Source organism: Brugia malayi (genome assembly GCF_000002995.4).
Source record: "Brugia malayi strain FR3 genome assembly, contig: Bm_v4_Chr2_contig_001, whole genome shotgun sequence".
Classification (NCBI taxonomy): Eukaryota; Metazoa; Nematoda; class Chromadorea; order Rhabditida; family Onchocercidae; genus Brugia; species Brugia malayi.
Window position 1 is genome coordinate 6,948,011 of NW_025062476.1, and position 14,889 is coordinate 6,962,899.

At 29.8% G+C, this 14,889-nt stretch overlaps 1 protein-coding gene across 2 annotated transcripts; it reads right to left on the reverse strand.

Annotated features, from left to right (window-relative positions):
* Nucleotides 1-1,971: 1,971 nt before the first annotated feature.
* Nucleotides 1,972-6,185, reverse strand: Bma-rpy-1 (Uncharacterized protein; the record flags this gene model as incomplete). 2 transcript variants are annotated; one of them, XM_043078719.1, is made up of 11 exons in its annotated part: nt 1,972-2,111; nt 2,299-2,499; nt 2,751-2,902; nt 3,149-3,348; nt 3,510-3,563; nt 3,894-4,034; nt 4,275-4,391; nt 4,644-4,806; nt 5,109-5,256; nt 5,676-5,812; nt 6,043-6,185. In XM_043078719.1, 11 exons carry the CDS (start codon nt 6,183-6,185, stop codon nt 1,972-1,974), a joined length of 1,596 nt encoding a protein of 531 aa, XP_042934653.1. The 2 variants fall into 2 exon arrangements, with proteins under 2 accessions (XP_042934653.1, XP_042934652.1); XM_043078718.1 differs by having other exon boundaries at nt 5,547-5,812.
* Between the last annotated feature and the right edge of the window lie 8,704 nt (nt 6,186-14,889).

The window sequence follows — 14,889 nt, forward strand, 5'->3', positions numbered from 1 at the left end:
AATCCATTTGCAATGTTCTTATGACTAATTTCAAAAGATTTTTGACATTGTTTAATTTATTATACAACTGTTTTTGTAAAAGTGACAAAATATAAAACGCGAATGTAAACCTAAAGTTAAATAGAAAATGAAATATTAAAATTGAAAAGTTTGATATTTACTTTCCAAATACTCACTTAGCAATCAAATTTTTGATCTCTAGATAAGCTTAGACAAAAAACTTTTACAAGACTTTGGATTTCAGCAACTGGTTTCGGTTGATTTCTTTTTACTGCTCAAAGTTATTATCCGGTACTCAAATTTCTGGTATTGATGAACAATTTGGACTGCTAACAATATAAGCTTTTTCCAGAAACTGAACCAAGCAGTGGTAGTACCAGACACTAAAATCCTTAGATTTTCAATTTATGACGCTGTAGGAATGACAAATTATTGAGTGTTCTTCGTGTCAAAGCAGACATCAAAATTTATTACTGTTGATAAGGATTAAATACTTTGTTTTGAAGATTTTTGATATGTATTACTTAGTTTTAAATTTCAATAAAGGAAACTAATCTTCTAAATTTAAACATTCTGATATTCTGAAACAGAAAAAGTAAAAAAATCCCTTTTTTGTCCTTTTCATTTGGTTGAATTTTCTTTTATTCTAAAACTCTCAATGAAATATTTGAAGCTTTTTAGATTAAATATAAGGACGAAAATGTTTTCATAACTTTCTTAAGTATCCTTTAGTTTTTGCTTGTTATAAAACGATTTAAAGCAGATCCTCGAATAGTTTTCATTGAGGTAAAAGCCAACAGGTTTCTCTGCACTCGTCGGAAAATATATTATAAAGGAAATTTCGGGAAAAAGGCAGTCATAGAATGGCAAATTCGGTAACAAATTCGTTCTATACTGGCATTCCAAATACAACAAACTTTTTAATTGGTGTTAAAGTAATCGATAAATCTGGTTCACAATCAGCAAACTTTCATTGAATGAAGAATTAAACATATTTTGGATATTCCTATTATTCATTTTAAAAATTGTGACGAAATATCTTATGTTTTTTAATATTTCAGTGATTTGTTGAGGTGAAGCAGAGGAGAATATTACCGAAAACAGATGTCATAGTTTCAATTATACACAACGGTGACTTTGGCTAACTTAGTTAAAATAACAGAAATGAGCTGACTGTTACTATTAGTGGCTAATAAATTGGACAGTTTAGATTTAATGATTTAGTGAGTTGTAGAAAACTAAAAGCGCTCCTTCGGCACTCTTCAAATAGATCATTACTGAAATAACCGAGTATTTTTTCAAACAGAAAGTCTTAAATTCATTGTCAACCACTTTACATTTCTGCATATATGGCTTAGAATAAAGCTAGTGCTAATAATGTCTGTAAAATTTGTATAAAAACTTTGAAAAAGCAGAAATTTCAATTTTCTGTTCAAATAGCTTAAAGTTCAGTCAAAATTTCCAAATTCTACAAAAAATTCTGTCGTACACTGATACGTTTATTTATTATTATTAAGAATAAAAATGTTCAACTTTTAAAAGTATAAGAAAGAAATTCACAACAAATATAAAGGAAATGGAGAAATTTTTGGCAAGTGGTCTGCTAAATGAGAAAGAAAAAACATGCATTTTAAGATCAGATAATTTGAATGAAAAAATTTTGGGATAGGTTTGGAATTGATAAAAAGATTTTGTTTCATATTCAAATTCAGTTTAATCAAAATCATCAGTTTCATAAGCAAAAGAAAAATTAGACATATCAGATAGCTATATAAAGCTTTGCAAATCCTATTGATTTCAGCAATTTTTGGAATTTCATAAATTGATTATTTAGAAGAGAAAGGAAGAATGTTCCTAAGATTCTTTATTATCACTTTTGAACAGTAAACTAAAGGAATGATAAGTTATCGAAATTAATATCAACTGATTAAAATTAGGAAAAAACAGAAACAAAGTGACAGGAAGAGAAATCTACACATCAGTAATGGTAAGCCCACGTGGTAATACTAATGGGCCACCTGTTCGTAGTTCTTCTTCCGAGTAGTTTAGCACTGAAGAGACTAGCAATGTGCCATCCATCTTGCAAACGGGTAGTTTCGGTAATGTGTTCACTGCAAAGGTAAAGTTAAAAGTATAACAAAGTAAAGGAAAGCTGTGTCAATTATATTTGAAAATGAGTTACATTACTACTACTACGAATGAAATATAATTCTCTTCAAAATGAGTTTAAGAAGGGTCGAAGCATGCTACACAATTGAGATTCTTAAATGTAAAATTGAAATGAATAGGGAAGATTACTTGAAAGAGATCCGACTGCTGGAACTACTGCAGTGGTGCAAATGTGTGGTGAGTCGATATTATTCTGAACTGTTTTTAATTCTCGAAATGTTGGATGTGATAATGAAACCTTTGGATGTCGTTCACTTGAAGTTTGTCCTTCGATCACAGATGATTTGACAGTATCAATTTCTTCTGTTGTGGACCGAAATGGTATATCTTCTATAGAGTTAACATATTAGCGAATGAAACACATAAACGAATAAAATAGTAAAAGACAAGACTAATTGCGTTAATCATTTTTTCACTGGAAAAATTATACAAGTCTTTTGAATAGAAGTCAAAAAAAAAAAAGGAACACTGCCTTGCTAGTAATTAGTGAAATTCTTTCATAGTAATTTAGATTTTTTATTTTCATAGGAAGCGATTATCATTTAATTTACGATAGCCACACAAGTGCCATACAAACTTGCCGGAAGAAGGAATTGGTTGCGACAAACGTGAAGTAGCGACAAACGATGAAACGGATAGCGTGCTTACTGATACGCTGTCCATAAGTACTGCTTTGCATTGGCATTTAGGACAGTTTGGATTTAAACACTCTGCTAAATATGCTTGTAAACATCTGAAAGGATTACCACAAAATGAATAATTTGCATACTACATATTTATGAAGTATTCATTAAAAACATTAACAAATGGGATTTTCACGAATGAACTAATAGACAGAATTTCTACAAATGTCAAGAACTTCAGGAAATATTTAAAGAATTAATTAAAAAAATACTGTATCCGACAAAATCGCGAATTTTTAAATTGTTATTCGTATTTATCATTTTCCGTAAAATAAAAATGTTAAAAATATATTGACCTTTCATGAAAAATATGAGAACATCGAAGTGCCTGCAAAGAATCATCGTATAGTCCATATCGTTGTCCACAGAAATTACAAAACAACTCCATCTCCTGTGTTAACGACGTCACCGCTTTTCTGGCCAACTCTTCACTGTCCTCATCATTTAGCTGATTGTAAAGATCCTGCAGCCTCAGATGACATTTCATCATTGCATGCTAAAAGTGTGATTATTTAGATTTAAAGAGCACTGATGAACATTTCATATAAAAAAGAAAAAAACTATTATAGATCTCAGTCTAAATTTAAAAAAAAATCATCCAAAATTAATTACTAGTCAAAGTACTGAATGAAAATTTCTAGAAAGAAAAATACTAACTCTACATCCGATCGCCTTAGCTACTTCTAAGCATTTTTTATTGAGCTGAATCGCCTGCAAATATTGATCCAAATATAAGTTTACACAGTCACCAAGTAATATTGAAACAGTGAAGTAATAATTAAGAAAAGTAATATTGAAATAGTGGTATTGGTTCGAATTTTAAAAACTTAAAGAAAAGAAAAGAAGAAACATTTACTAACTGTTATATTTGAATCAAAATTCATCTTTTCATTCTTTTTTCAGTTTTTAAAAGTACCGCAAGGTCGGATTTGATTTAAGTAAGAAAAAGGGATGAATGCAGATAGTGCGCGACATATATGCAAAGTTTTTATTCCTAAAATGATACCGATCGCTTTTGATTGATCAAAGAATGTAATTAACCTGGCACTCGCATTTACCAGTGTAAAAAGTGCGGCATTCAGAGGCTGACTTGGCCATACTATCAAGAACTAATACTTCACCCATACGATCATTTGTTTGACGCATCATTCGATATGCTTCTTCATAACGTGACCAGCTTTTCTGGAATATCGTTCAACAATTGTTGTTTAATAGTTTTCAAAATTTTTTCTTTTAATGAAATATTCAAGTAAAACCAAAAAAAAAATGTCGAATTATTTGCAAATTAGTGATATTTGCATGTTTAATCATTCTTCTTATCATTATTTATTACATAATTATTTCTTCACACACACACACATTCATAGTGTTTTAATTACAATATTCCTATTACTAAACGTTATTTTTGACCCAAAATCATACGGTGAGAGTTTCTTTGGCTTCAGATTCACCCAGGTCACGACATATATTAGCCATGGAACATAAGCAACGAGCATACACGGAGCGGTTGTTAGTTTCTTGAGCCAATTTCATTGCTTCCTGTAGAAATATTGCAGATCACGATCGATGCTTCGAATTTGCTTGCTCTTTGCTCTGTGTAAACTGTAGTAACTCAAGTGAGTCTTGAATTGAATTAGAAGGTGCAGAATGCTTCTCATCACATCCAACTGATATAAAAGACGGAAAGAACTTCCAAACTTTCGATTTTTTTATAGCAGAAAAAGCATTATGTAAGATAATTGAAATTATGACATTTTGAATCTGACATTTAAAACAGAAAGGAAAACATACATCACATGTTGCTCTCGCATCTACCAATGAACCCTTTCTCCGCAGGACAACTGATAAATGATAAAGCACGACGCTGCGATATTTTGCATGCACATCATCGACCGTAACACCATCCAGAATTGCCAATGCATTTCGCAAAAATAAAATTGCTTTCGAAAAGTCCCTGATGGTTTTAATTTTGATGAATGCAATTGTTAAATATTGCTTTTTTGAAAATATATGCTAAATTTATTTCGATATGTCTTAAAATAAGTTTTAAACTAACGGAAGTAGCAAAAAAGTGAATGAAAGAGGTATTAATCAATTTATCGTTATCATTCTCAATCTTCTTTTGAGGAAGCTTAGCTATGTTTGGCTATACCAATAAACAGTCGGTGATATGCCAAGTGCAAGCAAAGCTTACTAAAGACATTCATTTCGAGCGCATAAAGTATAAGTGATTAAGGTCATAATAAAATGTCAAACCTGAGTAAGGTAAAGAGAACACCAAGTCCAACACAAACTTGTAATTCCAATAACCTATCAGAATACTGGTTTGCGACACACATCGCTTTTTCAAATGCTTCTAGACTTGCTTGGAATTGACTGAATCCAAGCTGTGATAAAGCCACGACTATAACGCATAACATAAATGCAAGTAAAATTTTGTTAATTTAAATACTTTTTAAAATATAGTTTCATGCTTTACATGTAAATTGAATTGACAGCTTAATAAAATGAATAAATATGATTCTTTCAGATTATAAAATATATTAATAGCAAAGCTCTATGGATCCATTCCACTAACTATTAATTGTATGCAATGCATGATTGGAAAATTTCTCAAATATTTTAAAAATTTATCACAAAATTTTAAGTTTTTCTTAATCAGAAATTTTCGATGAAGAAGAAAAGGAATGGAACCGAGGTGAGCATGCCCGAGAGTTCTTGGATCTATGTTTGGGTGTTGTAGACTAGCACGACCGTAACCAATTGCCTTGCCGAAATCGGCCAATCGTTCATATGCTTTAGCCAAATTCAGGAATGCTTCACTTTTCATGAATTCGTCTTGCTGGACATTGGCTAATTCCATTTGTTGCAAAGCGTATCGCAACATCTGCTGGTAATTGCTTGCATCACAATATGCTTGCACCATATATCCAATCGTTATAAAACGGTCCTCTGCATTTCTGCAAATAAAATCGCAATTTCCGGATTGATAGTTTGTGATGAATAATACTCATAAATCAGTCAGTGAATATTTCAGGATTCTGAATCATTTACATTTAACATCCAAAATTTCTTCCAGAAATGTTCCATTAGTGATTTGGATTATCCATGGTCTTTTAAATTATTTCCAGCATTAAATGAAATTGAACATGATTAATGATTAGGAAAATACAATAGAGACACGGCTTACGTAAGTCGTCGAAGAGCAGCTCGCCAACGAGCAATTGCTTGCTGATGACGCCGTTGATGATAAAGTTTAACGCCGGATTGCATGTGGTGCTTGGCGATACGTTGACCCATCGATGTGCAATTGTCCTGGATTCTAATACCCATTAGAAACGTTGACGCACCTTCTGAAGTAACGAACAATTATTCATTCTTTTTGTCTGAAAAACGAAAAAACAATAAGTTACTCAGAAGTAGATTTTCACTTCATTTTTCACTTCACACTGGTAAACATTATTTCCAGATGCATTCTAAATTTTAGAGTCTTTTATTGCTCTCAAATTAAAGTGAATTAAATTAACTTAAACGCTACCATTTAAAGTTTTACATGGAAGTCATGTAAAAGCTATTTCTTCTGCTATGAGAGAATATCAACACATTCCACTTCCAGCAGTTCTGTGATATACAATTCGCTTTTTAAAAAGATTCAATGTGGATCCTATATCCTATTCATTTTCTTATCACTTTCCAAATGATAACTTTCAATATCGTCTTGTCACGAAGAGATTACTACTACTTTTCTGGATTAGCAGAGAAAATATCTTTTTGGAAATATAATGTGGCAATAATAATTCAACTAATTAGTAGGATGATGAATTAAATTAATAGACTGATGATTAATTAAATTAATGGACTAATGATTAATTAAATTAATGGATTAATCCATTACAGCTACTAACTCATTGAATGATAGACATATGATTGTTCTAGCAGAAACAGTACAATTCGAGAACAGTTGCTTTTCGATATAACGTGATTAATTGAGTAATTAACGAAGAGAAGAGAAATAATGCAGAAAGTTTGGAGTCCTAGTGAAGAAAGACCGAAAGAGTGAAATTCTCTTTCATAGTTAGCCAGCGTTCTCACAAAACCATCCATTTGTACCAACTGTGCACGATGGGGCTTATCAGACTATCTCGGAACTTATCAGATTATCTCGGAGTAAACCTTTGGACACTTTGAAAGAATTATTCTTTCTTAGTTATAGAGTACTTTTATAAACAAACTTTTCAAGATATTTTACGATATTTTGTTGCTTTCATGTATTTAACAACTAATAAAAGTCTTAAAATGTTTGGTTCACGACAATTTATGTTCGATGCAGTACGAATTAGATGTCTAAAAGTGATTCATGCAAGTACGAACTATTCATTTTAATTTAGCGAATTTGGAAGGTTATTTTGCTTTTTGTTTAACTCATTTTGCTCCTATCCTAATTTCAGAAGTGCTAAACATTGCTTGTGCCCTTCAACTTTAAGAAAATATCTAAAGATTTTAAACTGTTAAATTTTGCTTTTGCTGGTCCAGCTTGTTCTTGCTTTCCCTCTTACAAGCCAAGTCATTCTTAAATTAATCAGCAATAACAAAGCCACCAGTCTTTTAATAATCACACATTTAGTTATCCAAATAAATGAGCTTGAAATTTAATTATGTTGCGATTATAACTAATTAGCTTTATTTGGTATTTTCACTGACTCTGACAATATCTAATTTTTAAAATAATTTAAGGAAAAAAAACCATTCTCAGCTGCTACGGTAAATGTTTAAAAATTTGAACAATTTATTATTTTTCATAAAAAAAATTAGAAAATAAAAATAGTTAATGTAAAGTTGAAGGAAGTTATTACGAAGACTTTTTAGAAAATATTGATTTCTTCGAAAAGAAAATGATGGGTTTTGGAGCTGTGTTGCGCTGATATTACGGAATAATATTTTCTCCGAAAAGCCGAAACAAAGTTCAGTTTTTCAAATTTGCTTCTAAAAGAGAATGATCTATAAAATTTTACTACTCTGCAATTTTTTTTCAATAGTTATGCAAATGTTTTTTACATTAAATCACAAATTTGCTAAGCAGTGACATTCAAGAAGTGTCCAATAAAATAACAAAGTGTATGTTACGTTGAAAAACTATTGTTCTTATAAATCTTTCTCTTTTTAATAATTAACCAAAACTTTTGAATAAAATACTTGATCTTTGGTTGGATTTATAAGAAATTTTAATTAAAATATGTTTAACGGACTTGAAATAAAAATAAACCTTGCATAAAAATTAGATATTCTCGAATGTGTCGAAAGCAAATCATCGTAAAGTATTGTTCGCATTATTCGACAAATACAAATTTATAAGATGCAATTGCAAATAGCATTAGCATATGAATAATGCATTTGATTGCAACACTGTTTGCTTGCAAGTTGCAATCTCAGACTGTTTGCATTGTAAATGCAATTCTTACCAGTTGTCAGATAGATCGTTTGATTTCAGAAATTAAGCAAAACACAGCGAAGCTGATAAAATGCCAGTGTCGAACTATTAAAAAAATGCTTGGAAATGCATGAAAGAAACTTAGAAGCTAGCACTGAACGCAATAATTCAAAACATCTGAACTGGAAACTTTTTAAAAAAAGGCAATATATCTCAAATTGAAGCTTTTCGAAGAAACCATTTCACTTTTACACTCTGTCAACTGCTTTCTTTGATTGCAGATGGCTTTCGAAGTGCTAGTGAGTAGTAATGATAGTAGGAAAACAATTTCGACAAACTGTTTGAAGATTAAGTCTGATAATATTTGGATATGAAAACTTAATGGGTATTAGCTAAAAAGTTTAGAATAAAAAGATTCAAAAACTTTTTGATCAATATGAGTTATTATTTGTAATTTGTCTTTACAAGAAAGGAGGAAAATCTCGATATCCGGATGAAATTTAATTTTTCAGTCGTAATCTAAATTTATTTGTTTGTTCCTTTTACTTCTCGATATTTTGACCACGATATCAAGATTTTGCAGACGTAAAATAATTCATGCTAAGCATTTACAAACAACTATTTAAGTCTTTTTCAGCATATAGTTAACACGAATAAAACTTTAGTTTTTAGAATACTAAAAAAAAAAAAAAAAACATTCTTAAATTTGTTTTGAAAATGGACGATAATGGGATTTGTTCAAATATTTGTGGCTATAAATTAAAATTTATTCACATGAGAATCGATCTAAATTCAGCAAAGGGACCTAATTTCATATTTTCATATTTTTCTGCAAGACTTAATTACATATTCTTTGAAATTGTTTTTTTTTTTTTTTAAAACTGTTTCTGGTTTTAGAGCTAAGGAATAAAATAGCAGTCGCACTAAGTTTTAAGCTTTAATGCTAATTGAGGGTTGATTTGAAAATTATAACTTGTCATATGTAAGTAAGATAAGTGATATTTAAATTGTCTTTCAGTGTTTTTTAGAAATTTAAGCACAGACTTATTCTGAACAAATGGAAATTTTTGGTTAATTAAGATATGAAAAGTAAGTCGACGAACAAACTGACAAGTATTCTGATAAGGAAATAGCAATTATCATTAGAATGTTGTGAGGTTCATTGAATGAAATATTCAAAATGATGGCTTAAACAGAATATTAAATGATGTTAGTTTGGTTTTTTTAAAAAAGAAAAAGATTATTTTGCTGAGTAAATCATCATAACTAATGCTAATCACAGTGGCTGCTTATTTGGACAGCCACTCCATTAAAATAAAAATGAAAACACAACACATATTACGAAGTGCGCTTTATCAAAAAAAATGCTATTGCTGGAAAAAGCAAAACATTTTTTCCTAATTTCTCAGCTGCAACAATTTCGAATAAAAGAACTCCTAAATATAAATATAAAATTTTAACTGTCTACTAAATTAGATCTGATAAACTTAAACAAAATTAAAATCTATCACCTATGAATTTAAATAAGTATAAGTAGAGAAATAAAAAAAAATGGTATTAAAATCTTTTTTGCTCAAGATTTTTGTTAAATGATATGCTTTAAAACATTGACAAAAACTTGCTGCTAATTTTTCAAAAATTTTGGACTGGTTTTTAGTGCAAGACAAGCATTGAAACAAGTTTCAAACAAATGAAAAGTTAAATATAATAAAGTTAGTAAAATTTAGTGGAACTACTGAAGTTTTGAAATTTATTTCGAAATTTAACAAAACTTTAGAGCGCTTTAAAGATAATATGTATGCATACGTAATCATTTCATTGCTGATAAAATGAAAATCGATTTTGATAATAATAAAACTTAAATCATTAAAGAGTGATTTTCGAGAATTTCTGATAGACTATTATAGACTTTTTATACATAAAAATCTCAAGAAGAAAGTACATATTCAATATTATTAACTGTTGAGATGATTACATTTTTAGTGGAGGAAGTCAAGAATTGGATAACAGATAAAAGAGATCAATTTATTAGTGCTTGAGACAGGAGTCTAACATCACACATGCTAGTTATCGATAGAAACACCAGGAGAATATTTTAAAAATTAAGCACTTCGTTAAAACTTTCTATCCTGCAAAAATAGAAACAAGAGAAGTTTGAAAGAGCTGAGAAATTAAGTTGAATTTATAAAAAATAAAATGAAAGTTTGATTTTTACTTGAAAAAGTGACCATGTAACAGTATTTCCTCTGATTAAGATTCATGGACAATTTGCAGAACTGATAAATTGTATCATAATTTTTGCACTTTTTGCTTTATTAACACTCAATTATTTTAATTCAAATATTATAATTTTGTGACAAATAGTATTTTATTGCTACTCATTAGTGATATTAGTTCAAATTAACTTTATCAAGTATTAGAGGAAAAATGATAATTAACGATTTATTAATAAGATGTCATCGTTTTAAATTTCATTAAAAATTGAATCAGTTACAGTTCAACGATCATTTCGACCAAGAAATATTAATGATATTAGATGTGCATTGGAATCTTAGTATTTAGGGTCATTCGATTCCTTACCGTTTTCAATGTCAATAAGACTAACCGAGAATTTCTCAGCTAACAATTTCGTCGGTCCTTTTGATGAATGTGACAAATAATGAAGTATCTATCAGAAATCAGATATCAAGTGGAGAAGAAATGAAATGATGAGTACTAGTGAAGCGAAACTTCTATATTTTTAAGCCAGAGTTTTTATTCATATTCCCTTTTCCAAATAGTATTTGTGTATGCGCCTTTACATGCATGTGCATTTGAAGTAAAGTAAAACACATGGAATAAAGATGATCAATTAAGATGAAAAGATCTACCATTCTTTATGACTTAAACTGATTTCAGGAATGTCGCAGATTTGTAAGTTGACAAATTAAAAATGGAACAGAGTTTTTTTTTCTTTTTTTTTTTCAGTAAATAGATGATTTTACTGTTAATTTAGAAGTACCAAAGCTTAGTAAATTTGAAAGAGATAAAGGAGTAAGAAAATAGCTGGAAAATTAGATAAACGCAGTCATTTTTTAGAATTACAAATGGTGTCGATGTGCTGTTGAGTAGAAGGAGTAGATGAGAACGAAAAATAGTAAGAAACAGAAGCAGAGAGAAAGGGAGAGTGAGAGAGGGAGAGACATGAGTTTACCAACTTTTATGTTTTGCCTCAGGTTGGAATCACATAAAACTCTAAAATCCGTATCCTGAACGTCCGGTATCCTCATAGAAGGTAAAATTTATTAATTGCAATTATGCGTTTTTTTCTTCATCTTTTGTCACTTTCTGTCTGTTTTAACTTTGTCATCTTTGGATGGATTTAAGCATCGTTCTGATACATTCAGATGAATCATTCAAAAGAGATCACATAAACCAATCACAATCATTTCACTGCATGAATTCATCCATTAATTGACTTACCAGCAAGTGCCTTGAACGGAGCAGTTTCATAATTGAAATTGTGATTTTCGGCCAAGAGTTGTCCTTGTCCCTTAAGTGACACTCAAAATAATTAATCAAGCTTACATGCACTGTTAGATGCGAAAAAAAAAAAAATTGCCAATTTGAGTAAATTCATTTTTATAAGAAAGATATGCCATAATACGGGCAAGCGAGCCTCTGAGGGATTCAAACGAAACTCTGTAAGACTCATAAGTAGGCTTTCGATAGGCCTGCGAGGACTCGAAAGTGGGCAAGGACATAAAAGAAGGCGTGCAAGGACTAAGAGTGGGCCTGCGACAGGTTCAGACAAAGGCCCGAGGTCTGCGCAAAAGTAGGTCTGCAGGAAGCAGTGTGTGCAGTTTACTAGTAGTATTTTTTCTCTTCTTCAGAAACTATGATTCGAACTATGACAAGGACAAATTATTGATAACTGATCATGAGGATTAGTGATGAATAATTGCATTTGATGACTAGTCAGAACTAACTTCTCTTAAGCTATTCACATTACATTGCACCTATACTTTAAATTTGCTTTCCACTTCGGAATTTTTCTTTTTTATTTCAATCGAATTAAAAAGAAATTTAGAAAAAGTAACCACTAACGCCATTTTTACACGATTCACCTGACAGAATGTTACAGCCATAGTTATTTAAGAATTAATTATAGTGGACAAAACACTTGATAGTTCAAATTAACAATTAAATTTAGATTAAATATCAACTAAATTTATTTAAATTTTGTTTCTCACAGATTATTATGGATCAATTTTCGCAGATTTATGTACAGAAATAAATAAATTTAATTGGTCGAATTTTTATATTCTTAATTTTTAAAGTCTTTTTCAGAATACAGTTTGTATACCTTGGCGACTTGAGTATTTTTCATGATTGCTATCATTTCTATTCATTTATTATAATAGTTTAATTAGTAACATTTATATTTTAACGAATTTGTTAGTAAATATAAACAAGGTGTAAAGTGCAAAGATTTTCGTAATTTTCAACAAAATTTATTATTGGGATGAAAATAATAGAAATTCAATTAACAAATGATGGAAGACAAATGAGAATTGGAAAAACGAAATACATAAATTAATGTATAATTTAGTGTTGGAAGTGAAGAAGCGATGAGATAAAGAAGTTTGTATATTTAGGCGATAAACAAACTCTTTCAATGCTATTTACTGGATGGAAGCAGCTGTGCAAGAGTAAGATTTATTTGATAATGTTTCCAGCAGTTTCACATGTCCTTATGCTGTTTCAAATTTTGATATATGAGGAGTTAGACCTATATGAAATCACTGCTATCAAAAAATTTCAAAATTATTAAAGCATTCTCGATTAACATTATCAAACTCTTTAGACGACAAACTGAAAAATATTTCCGCTTCCAACAGTTTTTATTCCGTGACTGTCTAATAAATCCCACAAATATGAGCAAAAAAAAAAAAAAAAAGTTATGAGAATCTGTGTTAGTTTAAGGGCAGCGATACATAAGACACAATGACGATATATCGATTAGATTGAATTTCGAGTATATTCGAGTTAAAATATAATATTTATTTGCGATTTCTTACAAGAATTTGTTTTTTTTTTGGGAGGAGAAAAGGAAAGCGAACGCGATCAGATATCATTGAGTGGAATGTCGATGATCGACGACAAGCAAATAAAAAGTGGTTGCTTTTACAATGGAAGCTGCTTGCCTAGAATTTGTAATGGAGAAGGAAGATTTTATGGTTAGAAAGGAGAAAAGATACATGTATAGAGCAAACGAAAGGTTGAAAAATATTGGAAAGCTTGAGATTTGTTTAAATTCTAAGTCTGAAATGGATTTGAGTGGAAAAGACTGTGAAGACGGGTGAAGAAGCAGCTGTTCTATTTCTCCAACGAAAATGTATTCCAGGCGTTCTGAAATTGCCAAAACATTTTGTAACTTTAGATCATAATGTCCAGATTTTATAAACAAAAATTTTAGCAATCATTTGTTATAAATTTGTTTTACTTGCGTTTAAGTTTTAGTCAAGTTATAGATTAGAAATGAAATGAACAATTAATGACCATAAAGCCAATAGAAAAGGCAAATAAACATTTTAAAAGTATTAATCAATTAAAAAAGAATGCGAGAAATCAGGTAGAGCATACTTTCTTTTCCTCTCTCATATTAGCGTCATTTCATACTTTATCATTCCTTAATGTTTCGTTATTATAAATAAAGAACATATTACTGTATCAAGCGGATTTATCCTTTCTAAAAGTTATTTTTTTTTACTTTTGATTCCTGCATATTACTGAAAAAACTTTTTACAATATCAATAGAAATAGATTAAATATTTTCGAAAAGGGCGAATAAATGAACTACATCTCTTCCACAATACATCAAAAGTGTAATGTGAAAGTGAAATTGAACTTTGGCGGAGCAAAGATGAAAAGCAGAAAATAATTAGTCTTCTATGAATATGTGGTAATTTACATCATTAATTTATTACATTATTGTTTTAGAAACTTGAAGAATAACTTACCAACAGGAATGGTTTTGATAAGGAATGGCTTTATGATTGGTTTATTAATATGAAGAATTATTTTTAATATCTTTCAAGTTAATGAATATTCTTACTACTCACTGGCTTAACAATTAACCTTTTGCTTCTACCTGGTTATTGAGCATAATTGAGGACAATGCAAAAATTAGATTAATCTTATTAATTTATTAAAGTTTAAAATAAGCAAATGCATAAAAAAATGCTTATGACAAATATGCCAAATTGTGAAAATAGGTAAGATGCAATCAAATAAAAATGGCATTATAAATACTATGAAATAAATAATTTTGGATGAAATTTTACTAATAGCATGAAACACTTGATAAATTTCAATTTTCTCACTTTTCTACTACTTTTTATCAGTTAAAATCTATTCAATTTATAATGTTCATGTTTGTTCTAATTCAGTTCAGTTCCGTGAAATCTTTTTGTCCCTTTAACAAGTAAATGAAGTTTTGATTCCTATTAAAGTGTAAAATTGAAAAATGTCTGATACATAACAAATAGTTCAAACAAACAGTTCAAGGTTAGAAAACAATAGGTGCAAAAAAAGTTTTTTGATTGTCTACTACATTGCAGAACTAAT